The sequence below is a fragment of the Podarcis erhardii genome (assembly GCF_964252035.2).
Source record: "Podarcis erhardii genome assembly, chromosome: 6".
Taxonomy (NCBI): domain Eukaryota; kingdom Metazoa; phylum Chordata; class Lepidosauria; order Squamata; family Lacertidae; genus Podarcis; species Podarcis erhardii.
In genome coordinates, this window is record NC_138510.1 from 30950077 (window position 1) to 30976819 (window position 26743).

At 42.7% G+C, this 26743-nt stretch overlaps 1 protein-coding gene across 2 annotated transcripts; it reads left to right on the forward strand.

Annotated features, from left to right (window-relative positions):
• Positions 1 to 11094: 11094 nt before the first annotated feature.
• LOC309344479 (ER degradation-enhancing alpha-mannosidase-like protein 2) lies at positions 11095 to 24982 on the forward strand. 2 transcript variants are annotated; one of them, XM_081866866.1, is made up of 12 exons: positions 11095 to 11305; positions 12603 to 12641; positions 13012 to 13122; positions 13883 to 13922; positions 14719 to 14824; positions 17125 to 17250; positions 18809 to 19020; positions 20230 to 20371; positions 21184 to 21308; positions 22064 to 22208; positions 23976 to 24097; positions 24427 to 24982. In XM_081866866.1, exons 1-12 carry the CDS (start codon positions 11187 to 11189, stop codon positions 24925 to 24927), a joined length of 1788 nt encoding a protein of 595 aa, XP_081722992.1. In that variant the 5' UTR covers positions 11095 to 11186; the 3' UTR covers positions 24928 to 24982. The 2 variants fall into 2 exon arrangements, with proteins under 2 accessions (XP_081722992.1, XP_081722993.1); XM_081866867.1 differs by lacking the exon at positions 12603 to 12641 and having other exon boundaries at positions 11096 to 11305.
• The last annotated feature ends 1761 nt before the right edge of the window (positions 24983 to 26743 follow it).

Sequence of the window (26743 nt, forward strand, 5' to 3'; positions counted from 1 at the left end):
AAATGGCAAGTTGGTTAGTTGTTATAAATTACACAGGCTACCCAAATGTATACAGGGTACCCACAGGAAATCCCCTTTAAAAACTGTATGTGTAGTACCGGTCTTTATGAGGTGATTTGTTTACTTGATTCCTTACCTGCCCTTTACCATAAGGTCCCAATGCAGGTTACAACAATTCAATATACAATTATAAAATTCAGCTGCAAACATAAAGCAAACCATAAAAAACCACTTTAAAACATTTCTCCGTATAAAAACAGTTAAAAGTGATTCAGGTACAGACACAGGCTGGGAAAAAGATGTCCACTTATAAGGCTTGTTGAAAGAGAAATGTATTCATTAGGTGCTGAAAAGAGAAGAGAGATTATGCCTAAATGTAAGGGGAGGGAATTCCAAAGGGTAGGTGCCACGACGCTAAAGGCCCAAGTTCTGTATTGTGCAGAATGGGAGTCTTGATAAGATAGTATCTGCAGGAGGCCTCTACTGCAGAGCACAGTGATCAATTGGGTATTTAAGGTGTGAAACAATCTTTTAGATATCCCGGCCCCTGCTGTATAAGCCTTTGTACAGCAGTACAAGTAAGCGCAGGAGCTGCAGGTAAAAACTGGGGGCAGGCAAGTTTTTTCTGCACAATTCCCCCATACAAATCCTATTAAAGCAATGGGACATTAACAAGTCACCATGCACTTTGAATGCTGCAGCAAGGAGCTGTAGCCGCGGCTGGCTGAATTATGATTTAAAAAAAAAAAAAATAAGGCAAGAAATATGTTTTATAGGAATAATGTTGGCATCCTTCGGGGGTCGAGATGCCAGCTGGCTAGCCCCCAGCTGGATCATGCCCTTCCAGCCGTGACAATCCCCCAATCTCTGGTGCGACGTAAATCAGCGACTCAGACTTCAAAAGCCTGAGCACGCTATATTAGCACAGCATACAGCGCAAACAGAACAGGCGTGAGGCTTGTGGAAACATACTAACAGCTAAAGATTTATTAAGCATAAACCAGGACATGTCCAGGAAGACTGACCACCTCAGGTGGCAGGCCTTTAGGAAGCCTTCCTGTTCAGCTTTCAGGCAAAGATGTTCAGCCAGACCAAACTGGGATGCAGAAGAGTACACTGAGCCAGCCTGTCTAGATGCACTGGAAAATGCCTCAGTGGAATCATTGCCAAGCTGTTTTTGTCCAACAACCATGGCCAGCTTGGCCAAAATAAGGCGACAGCACCACTACAGCATGTTCTCCCCATGTCTTCTTCACTGTTAAGTTGTGGGTTGACATAGCAGACGACACAGCAATTTCTCCAAAGCAGCTCTTTATTTTGTAAGCTGGAACAGAACTAAGCTGAGGAGCTCAGTCAGCCTGCTTATATAGAGCTACAGAACAATTGTAACTGTTGCAACGTTCTAAAACTATCCAATCACTGAACGTCACTTTTCGATCCTTCATTTGCATACAAAACTATCCAATCACTGAACGTCACTTTTCGATCCTTCATTTGCATAACTATCTACAGTATCCCCCTGCTGGCCCAGGGCGAGAACGTCAGTACATAACATTCACAATCTATGATAGTAGTGGCATTGATGGAAAGGCAAACAGGAAAGCTGAAACCTATGATGAGTGCAGAGCAGTGGTGCCTGTTTAGAGAATTTATGGAATTTGTGGTAATGTTTATGTTTTTCTTTATAAATTATTGGATTTTATGTAATGCTCACATGTTTATAGTTCCCATTTACACTTTTCCTTAATTGTTTTATTTTTTATGAATACAGTACTTTTTAATCCTGCACTTTGAAGGAAAATTTTACTGAGCTTTCCTTTTCTTTCTTTGAAACCAATTAAAAATGCTTTAAAAAGCAAATGCTGACATTCATACATGTAGCACCCTGCTTGTGGTTAACGCTTAGCTGGAATGAAATATTCAACGCAGCAATAGAGAAATTAAAATAGTAATTTATTTGTCAGACAAATAAAGAGGCACAGTGGTACATGGTTACCAAGCTCTGGCCTGGCCTCTTGCCATCCTGGCCAGCACTTATATTCCCTTAATCCAGCCCCCTTTGCTCCTCCTGTGGCTGCCTCTGTCCAATCAGCCTGGTTGAAATTCCTATTGGCTGTTTGTTATAACCAATCACAATAGATACACCCCCAAAAGGTACACCCAGTTCCTTGCCCTTATAAGGGAGACAAAGAGCTATCCTATATGACATATAAGTAATAATATATCTTACATGGAATCTTAATTACCAGCTCACCTCTTGCCCTATTGCCCTATTGCCTTCTAAAACAAATGTTTAATCTTAAATTTTTATCTTAAACATATGTCAAGGATATTGAGTTCACATCAACATTGAAAGATCTCCTTCATTTGAGAATTTCTAAACAAAATGCCTGACAGCCATTTGTCATGAGTGCTTGCTGGCGTCTTTCTGTCTTGCAGGGGAGCTGGGCTCGTTTTGCCCCTCTGGTCTCACAGCAATATGACTCTATGAAATAAGAATTTAGCATTTCTTTCTTTCTAGATCCTTTGCATAATTACATTTAAGCCAGCATATTTCATACATAACATATATAGCTTTTTAGAAGGATAAATCTCCTCAAAGTAAAAGGAAGGAACAGTTTACAGCCTCAAAATAAAAAGTGAAGGAAAAAGTCTCTTCCCCTGTTTACACTCCCCTCCTTCTCCAGCCAGTTGTTTTCTCTTCCTTTGCTCTTGACCTTCTGTCCTGTGGCTCAAATTTAACGGTTTTATTTTACTATTTACCGACTCTTAATTATGTTGGGTCTATGTAACCTTACTCTTGACCTGTAATTCCCTGTTTACGACTTTAAGAATTGTCTTCTGCTATAAATCAAAGGGGCCCCTTGTCTAGGAGGAATTGCCAAGGAGGAATTGTCAAGGCCTTTTCTCTGCCTGGCATGAAACATTGGTGAATTTAGGAATCGATCAAAATATAAGCCAATATAAGCCTTGATTAAAAATACAGTCTATATTCAGATGCCACATACACACAGACAAAATCTATTCAAAACACAGATCACAAGCCTGAGAAGCAGGCAGTTGGGGAGTGTGCACACACACATATATACATATGTGTAGTCTACTTTGGACCAAGACAGGAAGCATATAGTCAAGAGGCAGAGGGGAGAAAATAATGGGCAGAGACTTGTGCTTTCTATTTTGAGGCACACGAGGGCATCATGACCTACTCTCTCTGCTGCTCTGACTTGATTCAAAAAATTGTAAGCCTTTCGGGGAAGAGACCTGTCCTGTTATACTTTGTAAAACACCACGAACTAACAGACGCACATAAAGAAAGCTAATAAAACACAATTGAAATACATAGTGAAAATAATTAATGTCAATCATGATTGAAATATACTGGAGTCAAGAGTGGATTCCATGCCCTTTATTCAGCTCATAGTGGTGAGGAGGAATGGAGGTTCCCCCACAATATCTGCTTTATATACATTATTTACACAATGGGCTGCACGTGATTGGCTAATTCCGGGATTCTCCTTAGGCCAATCAGGTTGTGGATTCACTTCCACCTGGAGCTGGATTGGGTGGCTCCTGTCTTGGTCCCATCAGACTTGTTCCCAATCAGACTGCTGCATTGTTCTAGGACCAATCAGACTGCTGCATTCTGAATCCTATGGTTCTAGGACCAATCAGACTGCTGCATTTTGGATCCTATTCAACTCAGTACATAACAATAATATTTAGAGAGGGTATGTTTAGCCTGTGTTACGGAAGGGGGGGGGCATGTCTTCTTCACCTTCTTCTTCGCTACAATATATCAATTTATTTCCAATTGTCAAAAGGGACTAAAATCTATAAAATTCATAGAAAATCAGCGTGCCAGTTTGCTCAATTACTCTAGGACTCCATCACATCTCCCCTGTCCAGCATAATCCCTCAAGCAAAGTGTCAAGACCTTAATCCTTTCAAATTGTTCTGATCAGCCTTTCCTCCAGACAATGTCAGGTGGCAGACTATGCATATTTGAGACCATTGTCTTTTCATCCCCAGGAAGTGTTTATCTGTGCATATCTCCAGCTCTGCATATTCCCCCCTCCCTCCTCCATATGTTAATCTGTGCAACCCCTACCTTACTGAACTGCTGATCTGTGTAACCCCACCTTTCTGTGATGTATTCATGACGTGTTTTGCACTGTATTCTGGGACATGGAGGGAGTTTCAAAAACTCATGTCACCCCTTTCTCACTGTTCAATCTCGCCTTGAACCTGTTGCGCAATAAACTTGGATCTTCTGCAGTTTGCTCCTGTCTCCGGCTGAGCTCATTTTCCTCCGCAGGGACCCACGGACTTAGTCCGATGAGCTGGGTGGCAGAGCAGCCTCGCACCCAGATTTTTGCCGTAACAGTTGGCGCCCCACGTGGGGCATGCGGTTCTCCCGCGTTGCTGACCGGGGGCCCTGAAATCTTCAGCCGGCACCAGGCCATTTTGCCTGGGAAGATCCTTTGGACCCCCGGCCATCCTCCGGGCGGTAATCGAAAGCCCCAGGAGTTCAGCCGGGGAGCAAAGAGGGATCCAGCCGGCTTATTCATCAATCCGGGGATCATCATAGAAGACATGTGAGTATAAGGAAAAGGAAAAATCCAGTGCACTGGTGGGAAAGGGGTGGAAATCTCCTGGCAACTGAATTCTCTGCCCTCCTCTCTATCGCTCCTTCTCGCCTGTCTCTTGGTCCAATTGGTGAGAGAGACCGTGGACTGCTGCTCGACCCGAAAGGGGGGTTCTGAGCTCTATCTCTTTCTCTAAAAACCCTCCAGCCAGCCGCACCAATTGGGAGTCCGAAAGTAAGACGGAGAGACCCGACTTGAAAGATAGCCGACTCTCCGCAACGGGTATCCCAGTTGAAAGCAAGGGGCTGGAGTTCTTCTTCCGAACTTCCCGAGCGCCCTTACGGAGGGGGCAGGAAGGGGTCTTGCTTTCTGTATCAATCCCAGCCGCACTGGTCGGTGCCACGTAACACGTGTATCGTGCGTGAGCCCGCTTCCAAAAGCAAGGGGGATTTTCGGTTCGAAACTCTATCCAGGGATCACCCGATCTGGCACCGCACGGCGCGGGCGTTCAGTAGGGCCCCTTTTCCTGAGATTGACGATAGGTAGGAGGTTGCCAGGAGGGATAGCCCATGAGGAATTGGGCGGGATCGGCAGAGTGGAAAAGGACCCCAGGTTATTGACTAAGGAAATAGGAAGGAATACCGGATAGCTAGAGCTCTTTAAAAACCCTCTAAGGAAGTTGCCAAGCGACTAAAGACCCCTCTTTACTATAAATCCCGTATTAAGTATATCAATCTCCTAGATATACCAATCCTTACCACCCTTTCTCTTCCCTCTTTCTGTCTAGACACACGTAAAACATAAAATGGGTACCCAGGCTTCCAAACGCGAGCGGGCTCACTCTGGGAAGAAGGCTTCTAGAAAGCCATCTCAGTCTCAGAAGGACCCTGACTCTCCTCTCCAATTTGTCATCACGTATTGGAAGACGATTCCTGGCCACAAATTATTATCGAAGCAAAATTAGAGAACCTCTGTTCTGAAATCTGGCCTGCCAGCACCGCCTCCGCCAAGCCCGAATTGCGTTGGCCGGCTGGTTAACTGGTGGTGTTTGAAGAGGCAAGGAGGCTCTTAAAACCATGTGGGACCTTCCTACTAATTTCACTTAATGAAGCTAAAGGAAGCAGCCCAACTCCTTGCAATAACCAACTAAAGGATGAGAGTATATATGTTTACATGTTGTCTGTTATGTGTGTTGTGTGTTAATACATATATGAGAATATGTGTGTTTACATGTCGTCTGTTATGTGTGTTGTCTGTTCCTTCTGTCTCTGACAGACTGCCTTTCTTAAGCGCGCATAGTTTAAACTGCAAGCTTGCTTCAAAATTTAATTTTTAAGGAAGCCATGCTGGACCTTATCAGTCCTAAATAAGACAAAATGAGAATGAAAGGTGCAAATGTTTACCCCACCTCGTGCTCTGCCGCAACTTTTCAGATTGTGAGTCTACAGTCTATTTTGGAATGTGAATGTTTCTAATGTTTCTGGAATGTGAATGTTTCTAATGTGAATTAGATGTTTCTGCTGCAAAAGCGTAGTCGAGCACAACTGCTCTCTCAAGCTAAAATGCAGTGTATTTATTTCATGAAGCACATGCCTATGAAAGTATGGTCTTCCTTCTAAGAAAATATCTGAGTCCAGTTTTAACTTTGATTTGGTTGGACAGAAGAGTTATTGTAAGGCTCCTGATATCAGGCCTCTTTTCTTAGAAAATGCCCCCCCCCCCCCCGTTTCATTCTGTCTCTTTCAGGGTTTTTTTTTTTTTCCTTTCTCTTCTTCTGTGCCAGGTAAATTTACTTCTGAGTAAGCTTCCTTTAAAGGAAACTGCAAAAGGGGGGGGGGGGCATAGATTAGGTTTACTATTCCTCTGCAAATTCAGGAAAATTGTCACTTTTGTATTCCCTTTAAATCAAATCTATGGCTGTTTTAACTATGCTTTATAAGAGATCCTCTCCCTATCTTAAGAAAATGTTCACTTCAATCTTTCTTTAAAGATCATTTGTCTAGGAACTTGCACTCTAAGGAACTTGCACGTCTAAAGAAGTAAACTCAAACTAATCTCAAGATCTGCTAAAGGGTTCTGTATAAAGTTGGGAATTTTTATTTTCTTCTTCCTTAGTACATGATAGGAGCACTGATTGTGCTCTCTTCCCCAGTAGTGCCTGTGTACATAAGTATGTGTGTGTAGTACAAATCTTGCTGTGAAATCTTGCTGTGAACCCTTTATTTTGGAGGGTTGGACTAGATGACCCCAGGGTCCCTTTTAGCTCTCCCAATTTGAGGCTGTGTGGAAGGACATGTGTCTGCAAGCATTGGAGGATTTGAGGGTAATTCTTAAATTCTGGTGTGGTGATGGAGTTGAAATTCAGCCTAGCTTTGCTCTTTAGTTTTAAAACATGAGAGGTGAAGCCGAAGCACAACTGAGAATATCAAGCATTTGAGTGATTACAGTGTTTATCATTTTGTCTACTATTAAAAAAAAAATCAGACTTCAAAGTCAATTCAAAGTTTAAGCACATCAAATACATATGAGTCTTGACCATTTATCCTGTAAATAAAGGGCAGAAAAAAATTGTGTCTGCAAATGGTAAGGCTGAAATGATTGGGAATATTAAAAATCTTATGAATTCTGAGTCTGGCCATTTTCCCCCATATATAAGGGCGTGGCATTGTTCCACGAATGGCCAGAGGGATATTAGCCCTTTCCTGTACATAAAGGAAGCAGTCGCTTTGCTTGGGCTGAAATTGCTAGCTTTTGTTGGTGAATACTTCAATTGCTGAGTTTCTCTCTTTTGTTTTAAATCTAACCCTCTTTTAAAATCTACTTACCCTTCCCTTATTCAAATTCTAATTTTGCCAAAAGATGCAACATTTCAATAGTATAAAAGGTTTGCTGAGACATGAACTCCACACATGCACAGAGACTAGATCAGCAAGAAAAAGAAAAAAGAAAAAAGAGGATAGGAAAAGAAATGAGAGAGAGAGAGAGGAAGGAGGGGGAACTGTAGGGAGTGAGAGGAGCTTGGGCTGAAGGGGGAAATTTATCCTAATTTCCTTATGTAAAAACTTGGAGCCACTGAGGGAAATCACCCTTAATGTGTCCTTTGCTCCAGGGGCTTCGCAAGACAAAAGGTGTGCCAAGTTTCAAATCTTAACATGATTAACATGCCAAATTCTTTTCACAGGTAAATTTCAAAGCACTCCCCCCCCCAAGGGATTTAAAATCACAGACTTTGTGTGCATTTTAGGAACAGCATTTCCTGACAGGCTTCTCACATGAAATAATTTTTCCCTTTTAACAGGATATGTGAACCCCGATAACAAAGGTTTTTGTCCCTTCTTTTCTCCCACAGCAACTTTCTTTCCTGTTCTGTGAAACATGTCTGAATCCCTGCTGTATTTGTGACTTCCATCTCTTCGTGCCTTTGACGCTTTAAGTTACAAATAATCTCTTTTCATTTATTTAATCAGTTTTTCCATGATGTCTACGAAATTAAGCGAAGCACAACCTAACATGGTTTGTGGAATGGTATTTGTTTACCCTTTGCCTGATCATTTCTTATTAATTCTGTCATTTTGGCTAGTTCAAGGTACTTGCACAACTTTAAATTGCCATTCATTTTCTTGGTATTAAGTCATTTCCCAGTATTTTGCTATTAACATTCTAACTGATGTGGTCACATCAAGAAACACTCTTTTATTTTCATTGTTACTTCAGATTTCTTAAAATTCTGTGTCTTAGCATTTATTTATTTTGGTTCCTCATAGGTCATTGTGTGTGTGTGTGTGTGTGTGTGTGTGTGTGTGTGTGTGTTTTATTATTATTTTAACTGTGTCTTTTAAGTCCACCCTGCCCTTACAGGATATCACTTCTACAAGTGTGTTATTACAGATCCAATGAAAGACTTCGCCACCACAACAGAAGACACCAAAGTTTCAAAGTGATGTCTCTTTCAAAGGATATAGACTGCCGGGGGGAGTGGGGCTGACAAAGGGGGGTGGAGTTGAATTACAAGGACATTTTCTGACTTTTGAACCTCAAGATACATATATAAAATATCCCAATTGTCTCAAGATATGCAACTGATATTTAATTAGTTTGTTTTGTATTATGTGTTATTACGTAGGAATGTTGAAATGTGTCTGACAGTGTGTCATTTCCACAAATGGGGGGGCTATTTTGTGGCTATTTTTGTGTGTAAGTGTTTTATGTCTAATGTCTTATTCCTTACACCCCAGTGGAGGATCCTCATACATTTTATACCTTTTAACAGATCAGGATATTATGTAGTCCAATGTTTAGACTTAGATAAATTTATTACCATATTTCGTTGTTTCACCTGGCACTCTGCCAACTTCCCTACCCATTTTAAAAAATGTGCTAAAACCCACTTTACCAAGGAGAAGCTTCTAAGATACATGAAGGTGGATATGCTTTGGTTTAGCAGGAATGATCCCTTATACAGTTAAATTGACTTATTTCGACAAGTGCCCCTTTAAGAATGGTTTTCTTTTAACAGATTGGTTTGAAGAGTTGAGAACCATGGGGAAAGATAAATTCAAATTGGACTCAGTTTGAATTGGGCAAGTGTATCCAGGCTGCAATTAGCTTTTGGTCCTTAAAGTGCAAGTGCGCAACTTCCCATGACTGCAAGACCAATAATAAAACCCCCATAGGAAGCCAAGGCAAGGACATTTCCCTCAGGACGTGCCCGAACCTATGGCAGCTGTGGTGAGTGCCAGGCAACATGGTTAATATGAAAGCCCTAAGTGGATTCACCAGGGATTGCCACTACTGTGAGACCACAGAAAAGCTACCTTGACACCTGAGAACACAAAAATGGCGGGGGACAAAGCAAACTACATTTTTTTTCAGTCAGTAGTGGACCTTCCTGCTAAATGTAAAGCATAGACCACTATTGAACAAAATACAACAGGTGTCCTTTTTGCACTACTATACTTGCAAATGGCCTTAAGAGGCATGATTTGCAAGTCCCCTTCAGGTTTGCACAAACCCACACATCTAGTACGATAGATACAAAGTTATTATTTAGTGCATATCTATATAACATACACATACATTGTATTGGTCCGTGTTGCTCCCTCCTTTGTTGCCCTGCTCAACCCACCTCCTTTTCCATTAGGGCCTATTCCCACTCACACGGCACCCCTACCTTCACCGAGATTTAGGGTGCGGAGAAAAGATTTGCAAGTTCTTACAGAACTTTAATGCAAATCTATCTCCGAATGGGGGACTGTTACGGAAGGGGGGGGGCATGTCTTCTTCACCTTCTTCTTCGCTACAATATATCAATTTATTTCCAATTGTCAAAAGGGACTAAAATCTATAAAATTCATAGAAAATCAGCGTGCCAGTTTGCTCAATTACTCTAGGACTCCATCACATCTCCCCTGTCCAGCATAATCCCTCAAGCAAAGTGTCAAGACCTTAATCCTTTCAAATTGTTCTGATCAGCCTTTCCTCCAGACAATGTCAGGTGGCAGACTATGCATATTTGAGACCATTGTCTTTTCATCCCCAGGAAGTGTTTATCTGTGCATATCTCCAGCTCTGCATATTCCCCCCTCCCTCCTCCATATGTTAATCTGTGCAACCCCTACCTTACTGAACTGCTGATCTGTGTAACCCCACCTTTCTGTGATGTATTCATGACGTGTTTTGCACTGTATTCTGGGACATGGAGGGAGTTTCAAAAACTCATGTCACCCCTTTCTCACTGTTCAATCTCGCCTTGAACCTGTTGCGCAATAAACTTGGATCTTCTGCAGTTTGCTCCTGTCTCCGGCTGAGCTCATTTTCCTCCGCAGGGACCCACGGACTTAGTCCGATGAGCTGGGTGGCAGAGCAGCCTCGCACCCAGATTTTTGCCGTAACACCTGGAAAAGAAGTGGCAGAGGATATCTGATAGCCATCTTCAAATATCTAGACGGCTGTTACATGGAAGATGGAGCACGCTTCTGCTCAGGAGGCTAGCACCAAACCAATGGCTTCAAGCTGCAAGAAAGAAGATTCACACTAAACATCAGGAAGAACTTTGGGACAGCCAGAGCTGTTCGGCAGTGGATGGGGACTCCCACGAGGGGAGGTTTTGAAGCAGAGGTTGGATGGCCAGCTGTCAATGGATGCTTTAGCTGAGATTCCGGCATTGCAGGGGGCTGGACTAGATGACTCTTTGGGGGGGGGTCTCTTCTAACTATAATTCTATGATTCAATGATTCAACACAGGGCTATTCGGAAAGCCAACCTTATTTTCTCCTCTCCCCTTTCTCCCTCCCGATAGGAAGAGCATCAACCAATAGCCAGAACCGGCGCACCGCAGCGGCCTCTATCGGCCACGCCGTTTAGAACACGTCCCTACTCCCCACTGCGCAGGCGCCCTCCAAGCTCACCAACCCTTTCACCTCGCGTCATCCCTACCGCAGGGGCGGGAGGGGCAGGCGGTTCTGATTGGCGTTCGGAGGAGTGGGCGGGGCTACAGGAGTGGGCGTGTCCCGGAAGGGAGGCTGCTTGATGGCCGCGGAAGCGGGGAGAGGGAGGCAAGGGCGCGCCCGGGTTGCCCTCGCTGCGCGCGGCTGCTAGATGCTGCTGTCGGCGCAGCGCCCCCTGCACCGGCTGGGCTGGCTCTGGCTGTGGGTGCTGCACTCGCTGGGGCAGCCCCCTCCGGCCGCCGGGAAGGAGGTGGACGTCGCCCGCTACAGGTGAGCCCGGACCAGGATGACGGAGGGAGGGAGAGCAGCTCACTGCTCCCTCATCACCACCTGGGCTCTTTTGCCTTCCCTTTTCTAAAGGCTCTGTGGTGCCAGGCGGATTTTCAACAGGTGAAGCCTCCCCTTTTTCCATGGCGCGCCTCTCTGGCTGGCCACGTTGAATTTCACCTGCCATCAAGTCTCCCGCAAGGACAACGGGAGAAAAAAGGATGGTGGCAGCCCTGCTCTCAGGTGGAAAACCGAGGGTGGGAGAGGGCGGAAATACTCTGATACTAACATGCAGCTGTATTTATCAGTTTGCTTTTTTAAAAAAGTGCTTGTTGTCTAATGGTGAGCATGGAACAGAAATAAAAGGTCAGGGGATGAGGATTAGATGGCAAGTTCTACCCCTGTAGAAAACGGTAAGAAACGACAGTCATTTTATTCGTGTGTTTGTTTAAATGTCTTAGGGATGTGGCTTCATGGAAAAGTAAACAAGATATCATAGCCATATATGTGGGGAAATCTTAAAAATAACTGAGGGCATGCTGCTCTTGACATATGCAGGTCTTTGTGGTCGTGGTTGAAAGCAGCTGTGAAGAACCTTGAGGCAAAAAACCCCCCCAGAAGTAGATCCTGCAAACCTAAAGTGCTTCCTTTGAGAAAGTAGGAAAAGTGCAGTGGATTCTTGGAAATTATAAGGGAATCTTGAAGACATTGGTTTGGTGTGAAGACATGAACAGAGGCCTTTTTCTCTTCCCTTCTTCTCCTGCCTTCCACTGCATTTTGTGTATATCAAGCAGGCAGCAAGAAAGTTGGAAGGAAGAGAATGGCTGAGGTGACCTACTGAGGGCCTGTCACAGCCCTGGCATGGGAGCTGCCAGAGATCCATATTTATTCTGCATGGCGGCTTTCCATGTGGAGGCTGTAATATTTGAAAGCATCTCATTGTGTAAATCCTAGAGGGGAAAAAATTATTTTGCTTTTCAGACCAAAATTGTTTACCAGAGTGGCTCATGGTGATCAAAAAGTCAATTCAGTCCTTGTGGCAGGAATAGTATGTAAATGAAATTGACACAGAGGCCTTGTCCTCAGGTTTACAGACTAAAATGACCAAAAGGAATGGGAGCAGAGAGAGAACCTCGCGAACGGAGATCAGTTTGACAGTGTCAGAATTACGTGATTAATTCTGAGTTGGCATTTATCCAGTTGTGGTCATACTGACCTTCCCTTGCTGTTGGTCTTGCTGGCCTAGAAGGGATACAACTATCCATTAGTCCAATTAGTGCTTTCCCCCTCACTTCTGAAGTTCCAAGGCAACTAGAGCAGAGCTCTTTCTGGCTAGAAGGTGGGAAGCAAACATTGCGGCTGCTCCATTTCTGGAAGAAGGCTGCTCTTATCCTTGCTGTGATCATCTTCATGCGGGTGGGGTTTCAGCCTCCTGGCTGCCCTCAAAACTTCATCTAAAAACATACTTTGTTTTTAGATGATAGTGCACATGTATTGCGTCATACCCCATTTTAGAAGAAGCATTCTCTGCTCTGTGAGAGAAAGAATGCTGCTTCTATGATGGCAAGTGTGATCCACTCCTTTCAAAATTTTGGCAGTGCTATGCTCACCTTTGTAGAGGTCACCTTTTTTGCTGTTGTTGTTCTGTGGCGTTGTCCACTTTTCTGTAACACTGTAAGTCTGAAACGCCTTTTTTTCCCTCCCTTTAGAGAGCGAGTCAAGTCCATGTTTTATCATGCTTACGATAATTACCTGGAAAACGCCTTCCCATATGATGAACTGCGCCCTCTGACATGTGATGGGCAGGACACTTGGGGAAGGTACTGGGAAGACTGAATGTTCTTTCTCTGGTTGCTTGTGAAATTTTGAAATAACACCACCTTAGGGGATATCCCTGTTTACTAGAGCAGGTATCGTTGTCCCCCACCTGCCATGCTGAGTGAAGCTGGTGGGAATTGCAGTCTAACTTCTGGAGGGCCCCATGTTGAGGAAGGCCATGTGAGAGGACATGTCAGGCTAAATTTGGCTGATTCTTAATCAGATATCCCAGGTAATCTAGACCCAAGAAACCGGTTAAACAATTTAAAAAAGCAGCTGTCCATTTTATAAATTCAGTTGTTGAATGCAAAAGCAGCATGGGAAACTTACAGCATATGCTAGTTGTCCTGGAACAGCATAGATTTACTTAACCTTTTCACCACCTTTGGGTTTGTTTAGCCTAGTGAGGAAAAACTGAGGTGCACATGATGAAACTGTTCCAATACCTGAAGTGCTGTCACATAGAAGAGACCAAGTTCTCTACAGAACTTGATGTGATGGGCTCAAGTTACAGGAGCATGGCTTTCAGTAGAACAGTGGGAGAAACCTCTTAATGGTAGGAGCAGTTTAGCCATGGAACTAACTATTAGAGTGGAGGTGGGCTCTCCCTCACTAGATCTTTTCCGACAGAGACTGGACAGCCATCTCTTGGTTTTTCAGAGAAGAAGCCCATTGGTTAAATGCCAGCATGTGCATCTTTCTATGTATTTTGTGGTTGATGCCACATTTGCCTCACCAGCATTGCCTTCCTTTCTTTTTCAGTTTTTCTCTCACACTGATTGATGCGCTGGACACTCTGCTAGTAAGTACCGTTTGTCAGTAACATAATCTTTCTTAGTTTTCTCAAGTCCTGCTTATTCTCAGGCATATTGGTAGAAAAAAAAATCTGTTCCTCATACTTTCAGTTTCTCCCTACTTTCAACTTCTTTACAAACAAGTAAAATGACAGCATTACTAAAACCAAGCACAAAATGGATTCCAAGCACAAAATGGATTCACACATTTGAAAACAAAGGGTTATATCCAACACTATTGTTTCACTTACACAATGTATGTTTCCATAAGGAATGGACCATGCTCCTCTTTCTTGCCTGCAGCTTCCCCAAATCTTCTCCAGAGGGTTGAGGGACCTTTCAGAACAGATTTGGGGGTGCACAGGGAGAGAAGAGGACAGTGTGAGACTGGAACTCCATGTGTGCAGTGCAGGATACAGCCCAAATGTAGAAGTAAAATTGTCCATTGTCTCCCAAGACAGATAGATGCCAGCTAATTCCAGACTTGATCCATAGGAACATAGTAAGCTGCTTTATACCGAGTCAGACTGACTGGTCCATCTACCTCAGTATTGTCTACACTGACTGGCAGCAGCTCCCCAGGGTTTCAGGGAGGGAGTGTCTCTCAGACCTATCTGGAGATGCTAAGGATGGGACCTGGTACCTTCTGTACACAAGGCCAACTTCTGTTGTTGATGCAATGCCAACATTACAAGTTCTAGCACATTTTCTTCATTACAACAACTTAAAGAAGCTTCAAGGGCAAAGCTATATTGCTCCAGAGTAATATTCTATAAGATATCTTTCCTATTTATTTATTCCCAGATTTTGGGGAACGTCTCTGAATTCCAGAGAGTTGTCAGCGTGTTGCAGGAGGGTGTGAATTTTGATATCGATGTAAATGCTTCTGTCTTTGAAACCAACATCAGAGGTGAGCGGAACTCAAAACGGTCACTGTCTTGGAAGTATTTTGCATAACAAATTAGTCTAAACTTGCAGCACAGAGGAAAGATGAGTGTGTAATATAGTAACAGGATTCAGAAGGGTAGCCATGTGTAGCCAGTTGTAGCAAAAACAACAAAGAGTCAGTTGTAGCAGCCTTTTAAGGATTGACAATTTATTATAGCATAATCTTTCATGGAGCATAAGAGGTATAAAGTGTAATCCTAAATTGGCAGGCATTATATGAAAAGCACTGGGGTTGGAAGAATGGAAAATGGAGAGGAAAATAAAAGTTGTAGAAATACCCTGTTCAGAGGCAATACAATACCAGATTAGAACAAGGGTGGATTAACCAGATATTGCTGAACACCAGTTCTCATTATTCCTGACCTTTGGCCTTGCTCTCTGGGGCTGATGAGAGTTGCAGCTTCTAGAGGGTCCCCATTTCCCCACCCCTGTATTAAAGAGAGAAATCAGACAGAGAACTATGGCCTTCTACCCCCTGCCTGTAGGAGTCCTGGAAGCAGTCAGCTGGCAACTATTAGAAACAAAGAGCTGAGCTACATGGGCTTTATGTCATATCCAGCCGAGCTGCTGTTAACATTCTTGTGATGATTCTAATGCAAGTCTTTGCTCTGATGCTTTTCTGTATTCATTAATAAGGCGCTAAGTTGAACATTTCACGACTTACACAATGATCAAGGGAAAAGATGTTGCTGGGATAAGAACAATTCATGTGTGTCTCCTGAGAAGCTTAACCAAATGGCTAGCTCCTCTGTAGCCACTGAAAAGGAAATCAGTTCTGCACACTTCACATTGGCCAATTTGCACAATCAAATCCTGGGTTAAGAAGCCAGGATGTGAAAGTGTCATGCGTGCTCGCATGCAACTCCTTCATGTGAGCAGCATAACAGGCCAAGATTCAGCTTTTGGCCCTAGTTTTTCATTATGTGTGAACCTGGAAACTGTGGTTAATGGGCTTTCAGACAAGACTAGGATGTGAGGCCATGGTTTAAATTTGATTTCCAGTTCCTGGCTGGTTTGGAACCCATATAGCATAACTTATGACTTTGCACATAAAACAAATCTCTGCTTAAAAGCTGGATCGTGGCTTGTTCAAAGGAACTCAGTGCCACCCACAAGTAGCTCCTGCATATACTGACTTTTTAAGCCAAGAATTGATTGTCCAATTAGTTTGTTTGCTCCTCCTTTTAAATATACTGTGATTGCAAATAAAGGGGCTGGGCATGGTTATCAAGAGGATGGTGGCTAGTCGGCTGTAGATATGCCTGGAGGAAGTGGATTTTCTAGATCCATTCCAGTCTGGTTTCCAGCTTGGTTTGGCTCTGAAACACCCTTGTTGCCCTGATTGACAGTCTCCATTGGGAAAGTGATGGAGGAATGCAACTCTGCTGGTTCTCCTTGATCTCTCAATGGCTTTTGACACCATTGACCATGGTGCTCTTTTGGAGTGACTCAGGGAGGTTGGAGTTAGAAGTACTGTATTACAGTGGTTCCCCTCCTACCTCCAGGATCAATACCATAAAATATTACCAGGAGATTACTGCTTAGCTTTGGGGCTGTTGGGTCCCACAAGGGTTCGTTCTGTCTCCTAAGCTATTTAAAATATATGTGAAACTGTTGGGAGCTGTTATCTGGGGATTTGGAGCATGGTACTCGGCTCTCTCCTTCCATTCCATAGAAATTGGAGTCCATGAAGGTGTTGGACAGGTGTTTGGAGGCAGCAGTGGACTAGATGGGGGCCAATAAATTGAGACTGTTTCGAGATAGGACAGAAGTACTGTGGATGGGTAGTTCCCATGCCCAGGAATTTGGTGTACAACAAGTTCTGGAAGGAGTTGCACTCCCCTCTTAAGGAAAAGGCTTGTAGTCTGGGAGTATTCCCGGATCCCAACTGGATTGTCACTGGAGTCTCATATTGCTTCTGTGGCTAGGAGTGCTTATACCTAGCATAGGCTGATTCACCAGCTGCAGCTGTTCCAAGGTCAGAGTAGCCTGGCCTCAGTTGTCCGTTCTTGGTGGCCCTCAAAAACATTCCTGTTTACTGAGGCATTTGATGTCTGAAAGAGACTGTGAGATCACTAGCTGAGATAAAGGTCTTAACTTTTTTTAGATTTTTGTTTTGTTTTATCATTGCTATGTCTGCTGCTGTAGGCTCCTTTGGGAGGAATAGCAAGATACAAATCAAATGAATAATAACATATTCACCCTTTCCACTGAGACAGCACTACTTTGCTTTTTAAATAAGCTGTGCGTTCCCATTTTCAGTGGTCGGCGGACTCCTGTCTGCTCACTTGTTGTCAAAGAAGGCCGGTGTTGAAGTGGAAGCAGGATGGCCCTGCTCTGGGCCCCTCTTGAGGATGGCAGAGGATGCAGCTCGAAAACTTTTGCCAGGTGAGCACTGTTGCAGAATCTGAGAATTCATTTCCTCCCTTTCTGTCTTGCTGCCTTATAAAAGCTAAACTAGATTATAAGTAATAGGTACCAGGAACTGCAGGGGGACAAATTTTTGCAAATTGCTAGAAGCAGAAGAAATGTAGTTGGATATCTCAAGTGCATTGAAAATAAATATTTATGCTCCTAATGCAGACTTCCCCAACCTTGGGTCCCCAGATGTTGTTGGACCCCAGTTCCCATCATCCTTGACCACTGGACCCACTAGCTAGGAATGATGGGAGTTGTAGTCCAACAACATCTGGGGACCCACGGTTGGGAAAGGCTGCCCTAATGTATACTGGGTCAAATGTTGCTAAAATCTGAAGTGATGAAAATGGACTCAAGTGTCTGCTTTTTAATCAATGAGTATACCACAGCAGCAAAATTAGTATTATGGCTAAGTGGATAATTTGGGACGCGGTTGGTGCTGTGGTCTAAACCACAGAGCCTAAGGCTTGCCGATCAGAAGGTTGGCGGTTCAAATCCCTGCGACGGGGTGAGCTCCTGTTGCTTGGTCCCCGCTCCTGCCAACCTAACAGTTCAAAAGCATGTCAAAGTGCAAGTAGATAAATAGGTATGGCTCTGGCAAGAAGGTAAATGGCATTTCCGTGCACTGCTCTGGTTCGCCAAAAGTGGCTTAGTCATGCTAACCACATGACCCAGAAGCTGTACGCTGGCTCCCTCGGCCAGTAAAGTGAGATGAGTGCCGCAACCTGAGTCATCCGCGACTGGACCTAATGGTCAGGGGTCCCTTTACCTTTACCTAGTGGATAATGTAATGGCTCTGATAAATATCTAAGATGAGAAATAATGCAGCTAATGCAATGTTTACTTTGAGGAAGTAGAAAGGCACTTACAGTGCTGTATTTGTCACTAAGCATTCATTGCACACTTGAGCTAAAACAGAACATACAGTCTTTGCTGTCTATTTGAATAGCGATGATCATTTTAACTTGTGGTTACTAGGATTCGCATTTGTTCACCTGTGAATGGGTTACCGTTAAAGTGGAATATAAATCCCAATCTATATAACAGAAACCTCTTTGAGCAAAGTAGTTCTTCAGTATACAGCTGTGTTCTTGTGTTTGTGTGTTTTGGAAAATCTTTAAATTATTGTCATAAACGTAGGAAATCTATTAGTTGCCAAGCCCGTTGAGCTTGATTGGACAGTGTATCAGGGTTACTCACCAGGAGCAGGTAACGATTCCTTACGGGTAAATATGTTGCTTACCAGACCTGCTGTTCAAATTGAGCTGTGCACTATAGGTGACGAGGCAGACAAACCTATGTGCATTGAATTCAATGCATTGAATTAGGCAATCTTCCCAGTAGTTGTCCTGACTTGTTTGCCCACTGTTTAGATTGTGCTGGGCTGTCACATGACTTGCTGTTAAAACTTGAAACACGCCCGATAGGGGACTTGCAGGAGTATTTGTGGAACCAACCTTGGGAGAATCCACAATTTGAACTGTATTACCTACACTGGGCCCCCAGTTATGCTAGTTTTGTTTTGAAGCCTTTCAGACTCCAACTGGAATGCCATATGGGACAGTGAACTTACTACACGGAGTAAACCCTGGAGAGACACCAATTACTTGTACTGCTGGAATTGGTACATTTATAGTGGAATTTGCTACATTAAGTCATCTTACAGGTGACCCAATATTTGAGGATGTTGCCAGAAAGGCTCTTAAGACCCTCTGGAAAAATCGTTCTGATATTGGCTTGGTGAGTGGAAAAACCTCATGTTACACTTTCCAACTACATAGTTTGATTTCTGTTGAAAGTATGGTTGAATTAATGCTGCCACTGAAACAATTGATTGCAAGAATATAACAGTACCAGGTCCACCATGTACCATAAACGTACACAGGCTGGTATAAGCTGAATCCTACTCCCAAACCTCTGTTGTTTGTCTACATCAAGGATGAGCATGATGATCATCACCATTTTTCAGTAGCTTGTGGTCCAGATACCTTGAGCTTTTTTGCATGAATACAATGGGCGATCATATTAGAAGACGGCTTTGTTGAAGTTACAATGCTTGTAGAAACCTGCATTGCTTGCTACCAGTCACATTCTTACAAATCTTTTTTAAAAAAGATTTGCTCTTACATTTTCTCAGGTAAACAAATCAGTTCAGGAATTTCCTCATTGGTCATTTCTCATCATCATCATCTTAAATGAATCTCTTCTGTCATGGAACTCAAGAGAGCATACATGACCCATCCAGACACTGACCAGACTCAGACCTGCTTAAGTTCAGCAAGTGGTGGCCTCATGTGCCTTCAGACCCTCCCACTCCCATCCACCACCCATTAGCCATTGGTCCTTGTTTTCACTGAAAACTGGTATGATCCACAAAGTGACTGTCACAGGATTTAATGTGGAAATGAAATTCACTCTGGGGGAAATCCAGTGTATTCAGTTGTGTTCTAGGCTTATAGTATGTTCTTGGGCAAATACAAGAACTTGGAACCGAAAAGCTGCTGGGATTTTAAATAAAGGTCAGAACAGTTGATGCCATGATGAACATTCTGGTTTAAAAGGCTGTGTTAATGAATCATTAATGTCGCATGTTAGAGATGCCTGGTCCTGTGTTAGTTCTCCTAATCAGAGTAGACTCATTGAAGTTAACGAACATGGCTAACTTATGTCCATTAATTTCAATGGACCTATTCTGAGTAAAAATTAGTTGACTACCACCCATAGGTTTTTATAACAAAGAATTTGTACAGTAGCACACATTGTTGGTACTAAATACATGTTAGAAGGGCTGCAGAAATTAAGATTTTTTGTTACATCCTTGTGCTTTTTGGAAACTTGTACAGATAACAAACCAAGGATCTATTGTTTGCTGAAATGTATAGAAATGTAAACCTATGCTAATCCCAATCTACAGCTTTTAATAAATGAAGATTTTTTTTCTTTCTTCAGGTGGGTAATCATGTTGATGTGGTAACTGCCAAATGGGTAGCCCAGGATGCTGGCATTGGAGCCGGAGTAGATTCCTATTTTGAGTATCTTGTTAAAGGAGCCATCCTTCTGCAGGACGAGGAGCTGATGTCAATGTTTCTAGGTGAGTTCAGAAAGGGCCATAGCTCAGTGGCAGGGCATCTTCTTTGCATGCCAAAGGTCCCTGGTTCCATCCCTGACATCTCCAGGTAGGGTCAGGAAATACCTCCACCTGACATCTCGGAGAGTCATTGCCAGCCATGGTGGACAACGCTCATTGGCTTCCTTCCTTCATCACATTAGGGAAGGGCTGTAGCTCAGGAATATAACATCTGCTTTGCATGCAAGAGGTCCCAGGGTTTGGGAATCTCTCTTCTCTGCAGCCCTAGAGAACTGCTTATAGTCAGTGTGGACAAAACTGAGCTAGACTCAGTCTAAGGCAGTGACATGTGATGGTCTTGTTCAGTGGTGATGAGCACAATCGGGAGAATCACACTTTAAAGCTTCTGATTATGCATCGGCAGCCCTGTCTCTGTCTGCCCCTGTCAGGTTTGGGGCAGGTGCACATGGTTTGGGGAAACTGTCTTGCAGCCAAATTGGAACAGGTGCCAGGCCAAATTAGGACACATGTCCAGGCCATGGCCCCAGAGGCTCCTTGCCCCTGCTTTAATGATAACTCATGTGCCATTTTTTTCTCTTTCCCCCCTTTTAATAGCAACTGCTCTGTATAAGCTCATGTGTTGTGAGCAGCATTCCTTTTTAAAATATTTTCGTATTGCCATCCCTTTAACATTGTTAAGCATAAAAGGAAATTCTGATGATAAATGTGTTCTTTGAAATATATGCAAATAGAATATATGAAAGCCAGTTCATTTTCAGGTGCTCTGAAATTCTTCTTCCAATGTTTATCGTTCATTTTGACTTGTCTTTCTGTAGACTACAACAAAGCTATAAGCAACTACACAAAATTTGATGATTGGTACCTCTGGGTTCAGATGTATAAAGGAACAGTCTCAATGCCTGTTTTTCAGTCCCTTGAAGCCTACTGGCCTGGCTTGCAGGTAAGGGCTGATGAAGAACAGCTGTATTTTAACTCAGGGATCGCTAAAGAACTTGTGGCTCTTCATATGTTGTTGGAAGCTGTGGTCAAGCAATACTTGGTGGCCACAGGTTCCATCCCTCTTTTAATTGCTTGTGTTCTTTGTAATTCCATTTCTACAGTAAAACTGAGAACCTGCATCAGAGTAGGCTTCCAATGCAGTGTAACATGAATCCAGTCTTTTTGCCTGTGTTGGATAATCCTGTACTTAAATCAGAAGTGTTAAAGCAGATAAGGACAAATATCTGCACTGAGAAAACCAGCTGTGGCTTTTTCTTGCCAAGAAAACAGTTAGCAAGAATCCACTTTCCGTTCTCTCTCTGATCCCGTGTGAACTGTAATTCCGCTGAGAATCTGACAAAGGCTGTTTTAGTATCTAGGAACGAAAATGAACGATTTCCTAAAACAGAGTAGCCCTATTAAACTTGAACATGTTATTTCTAGTAGATTTCTTTCCAGACTTTAAAAAAAAAACCTGGTTGCCTCTGAGGTGTCCGTCCTATGGTTATTTTATATCCCAAGTCTTCTTACAGACACCATTTCAGTACATAGTTGATTGTGCTATTACGGTTCTCCCCCCCCCTTCCTTTTTTAAAAGCAGATTAAGTACTGTTTGAGGGTTCTAGCTGTACACTGTGCTTGGTTTGATTATGTCTGCTATGCTCTATTCTTTCTATTACCTCACTGGGTTTTTTCTGGTTTTGTTCTTCCTCCCAGAGCCTCATTGGAGACATAGATAGTGCAATGCGAACATTCCTCAATTATTACACTGTTTGGAAGCAGTTTGGTGGGTTACCCGAGTTCTACAATATTCCCCAGGGTTATACAGTGGAAAAGCGTGAAGGGTATCCACTTAGACCTGGTAAATGAGAAATAAGTATTTTGTATGTGGCATATAAGGCATATAAATACTGCAGATGTATGTTTAAATAAAATAATTTATATACCACTTAACTACAGTAATCTCCAAGCAGTTTACAAGGATGAAATACTGAAAGTAAATATTGGTTAGAACTATAAAATCAAACTCCAATTAAAATGCCTGCTGGAACAACAACAAAAAATGTCTTCAGTAGGCGCTGGAAGTTCAGCAGGGAGGGAGGGAGTCTTCATGACATTCCTCCTATGGGTGCAGCAATAAAACTGCTAGCACATTTGCAAAACTAAGCATGGTTTCAAAGCAGATGAGAAGACTGTGTGTTAAGATTCCTGCCTTGCAGGTGGTTGGAGATGACTCTCAAGACCCCTTCCAATTCTATGATTCCATTATGTCATCTGGAAGCAAGTGCCATAAAATTGGGCCCACAATACTAAACACAACGGCTCCTGGTGAATGTGAGCCATGCAGACAAGCCACAGGGGACCACTAACAGTAACTCCCCCAAAGACCTCAGTAATTAAGAAGAGATACAAGGGATTAGGCAGGTATCCTGGACCCAAATTGTTAAGGGCCTTGTAAAGTAATATAAAAACCTTGAGCATGGCTTAGTAACGTTTGGGCAGTCAGTGTAAACTTTTGAACACTGCAGTTATGTGCTGGCGGTAATCTGCCCCCATCGACAGTCTAGCCCACAGCATTTTGCCTCAGCTGGAACCTCTGGACCAGGCCCAAATGCAGCCCCACATAGAGCACACTGCAATAATAGAGTCTTGAGGTTCCTAATGCACGGATCACTGTCCAGCAATGGCTGTAGTCAGCATACCAGCTGTAGCTAGTAAAAGGCACTCTTCATCACCAAGGCCTCCTTAGCCTCCAGCAACAAAGATAGATACAGGAGACACCCCCCTCAAAAAAGTCCAAGCCTCTTCTTTCAGAGGGAGCACAACTCCACGCAGAACAGGCAATTGTCCAATCTCCCAAAATACATGAACCACCATCCCAAAGGGCTTCCGTCCTCCCACAGTTGATGCTTAGTTTACTGGTCCTCGTCCAGATCACCCCTCCACCTAGGCAAGTGTTTAGATCATGCATAGCATCCCCTGACTCAATGTTATGGAGAAGTAGAGCTGTGTGTTGATAGACTATTGATGACCCTTAGTCCCAAATCTCCTAAAGACCACACGCAGTGACGTCATATAGATATTAAACTAGATTGTTTAAGACTTTAGCTTGTACCTTGTGGCTTCCTTTTGGATGATCTCCAAGTTGCTTTGTGGTTTGCCTTGGTTATAGATAAATCTATAGATCATTAACATTTCAGTCTAAGTGGCTCCTGAACCTCTTTCTGTTAAAAATAAGGTTCCAAATGCATATTGGTGTTGCCTAAGGCAGCAGCTTTGAACAGCAAGCTACCTCTTAATTTTGACCTCTATTTTGAACTATTGTGTGTTCTGAATCTTTGGGAAACTGTGCAGGTGTTTGCTGTGTATTGAATAAATGCATGTGTATGCAATGATGTAACTTAAGGGATGGGATTCACCTCATCAGTTGAAACCCTGTGCAATGGGGCTTCCCCTCTCTCCTTCATGTGCCTCCTGAAATTGGCTCGGGGGTTGAAGAGAACCCCCCAAATACAGCACGGGGGAGGGGAGATAATTCTGGAAAGCTGATAATCTTGTGCATACAAAATATTTGTAATAGTGCAACACTGATTTCCACCCAAGCTTTTTCTTTTTTGTATTTTTGCAGAACTGATAGAGAGCGCAATGTATCTATATCGTGCTACCCAAGATCCTACCCTTTTGGAACTGGGCAGAGATGTTGTAGAGTCAATAGAGAAAATCAGCAAGGTTGAATGTGGCTTTGCAACAGTTAAGTATTTCTCCTGAACTCTCTTCCCCTGCCCCTTCCTTTTTAGTAATGGGCTAGCGTGTCCCTCTCAACCATCCTTTTCTCACTAGCAAAATTTAACCTCACAGAATGTGTCGTCTTGGTTGGTGTGTATGTATGTGTGTGTGTGTGTCTGTGTTTTATTCTGTGGCACAAATATGGCACTGATTCTAAGTTCTGCTTATTTCAACCATAGTCTTGAACTCCTGATTCATGCCACTGTATATTTCTCCAGGATGTTGCTGAAACAATTGTACGACAGATTCTGGCATATGCAGTGTAACCACTTTCCCCTCCATTTATTTTAAAGATCAAAGACCTGAGAGATCACAAACTAGATAACCGCATGGAGTCCTTCTTCCTGGCTGAAACAGTGAAATATTTGTATCTACTGTTTGATCCTGACAACTTCATCCATAACAATGGGTCATCCTTTGACGTCGTACTGACACCCTATGGAGAATGTGTCCTTGGTGCTGGTGGATACATCTTCAATACGGAAGCTCATCCTATAGACCCTGCTGCACTGCACTGTTGCAGGAAACAAAAGGAAGAGCAGTGGGAGGTAGAAGATCTAGTGAGAGAGTTCTATTCTCTGAAAAGAAGCAAGAAGTTCACTTTGACAAGACCTTCCGGTGGAAGAGAAGCAGAGAGGCACAAAGACTCTGCAGATACTTCTTCAGAAGGCCGCAAAGAGCAAATGAACACTAAACAGAAAGAGAAAAGGAAAAACCCACTCCTGAGCTGCCCTAGTCAACCCTTTAACTCCAAACTAGCTGTTCTAGGGCAGGTCTTCTTAGACAATACTTGATTCTTTTGCTCTGATTCAAAGTTGTTGATTTCAATAAATATGTATTTTATTTGCACTTTTCTGTTGCTGTTTCCTTAGAGGGATATCTATCCTATGGGGCATATCTTCAAACAGGAGTAAATTGTGTTTTGGCATACATCCACTTTGGATAGCAGAAGTATTTTGAGAACAACAAAAAGCAATTGTATGACACTTAGTATAGCTTTAGTTCCCAGATTGTGCCAGCCCCCTGCATGCCTTATTTGTTAATTTTTCTCTATCTATCTTTCTTTCATAGAGTTTTTCATACTCTTTAACCACAGGCAGCAAGGCAAGTTTGATCTGATATTAAATAGTCATGTTGGCCTCGTGCAATAAGAAATATTGCAAGCAAGTTTTTGAACTGCATCATCTTTAGGCAAATGTGTTTAGAAGACAAAAATAGGTTACATGCCCAGGTTGTGGGTATCTGGATGCAACACCATTACCTTGGTAAGACTCATCAAGCAACTTAAACAGCTGCACCTAAATAAGGTTTAGTTTGAAAACCTGCCACACACTATTCCAAGAAAATGTTGTCTTGGTGTGTAGTCAACAAGATGTTTGTTCACAGCATGGTGACAGGGAGGATCTTGCAGATACGGTGTTCTGTGGTAGCTCTGTCATGCAAAGTAATCTGCAAGATGGAGATAACATACAGTACTAACCTACTGAGTTGCCATAAAGATTGCTGAGATAATTATGCTGAGTGCTATGAATTCTGACATCCTGTATGCATGTTAAGTTGATAGCTGTGAGGATAGATGGATTTACATATTTCTATCATGGACATTAAAGAGAAGGGTGATTATTTGTAGTCTTGGGGCTTTCCAACTGGGACATGATGGTGGCTTCTGATTTGTATGTGATTGTTCTGGCAAAGACATCTATCTTACTCCATAGTTGGGAATACTTTTTGTAGAAAGCAGGGGGTTTTTTAAGGGGATTTAAAGGTATATAATGCAGCTTCCATTTTAAGATGCATTGCTTTTCTTTGTTTAGAGAGAAGAAAACCATGAGTGTTGGCTTGCCAGTAACAAGAAGTCAACCTTTGTTCTCCAATGTGGCAACAGCAAAACTGAAAAATAAATGAAGCAAGCAAAAAGAAAAGAGGAAGAAACCTCTTGCAGGCAGAGACTTGTGTTTCTATTTTTATATGGGGCAGTTTTTATAAATAATAAATAGCGATAAGTGAGCTAGTAGGAAGGCTGTAAATCCTGGAACATGTAGAGATGGGACTGGTACAAGTTCCATGTTGGCAATTTCTAGGATTTCTGCCAGATTCTAAACAGACAGTTTGTCTGAAAGGAGCTGAAAAGCTCCCATTTTGTGATTATGGGTCAGCATAATTGCATAGAAGGGACTTGCATTTACTTTTTCTTTCCGCTTATATATTCTCATGTCCCATTTAAGGACAAAATCCTGTGATTTCACCTCGGCCAACCTCCCAGCTTCGTTTTACTATTTACCCTGTTGAACTTATGGAGAGGAACTTGAAAGCTTGTACGCTACTTTGTTCCAAGTTGGTTGGCCTGATTAAGGTATTGTGCTACTATGGATTATAGAATCTTTCTTGTGGGCCGATATAGTGTCCCTAAACTTTTGTGTTCACAGGGTTGCTTAGAAAATGCACGTGAAGTGCTTCAAATACTCTAACATGCAGTAGTAATATAATTATTACTAATTATTAGTAGTAATACTGTAATTATTACCTTATTATATTATATATGCACATAATATGCTGATGCCGATTATAAAAAAGTAGTTGTTAGTAATATTTCGTACACAACTATGGCTT

Excerpts from the sequence above, each read along its gene's own strand:
- LOC309344479 (XM_081866866.1), top strand. The coding sequence starts at position 11,187 with ATGCTGCTGTCGGCGCAGCGCCCCCTGCACCGGCTGGGCTGGCTCTGG. Across the intron at positions 11,306-12,602 it reads GTGGACGTCGCCCGCTACAG|TTCCAAGGCAACTAGAGCAG; the intron begins GTGAGCCCGGAC and ends TCACTTCTGAAG. Across the intron at positions 22,209-23,975 it reads AGGGTATCCACTTAGACCTG|AACTGATAGAGAGCGCAATG; the intron begins GTAAATGAGAAA and ends GTATTTTTGCAG.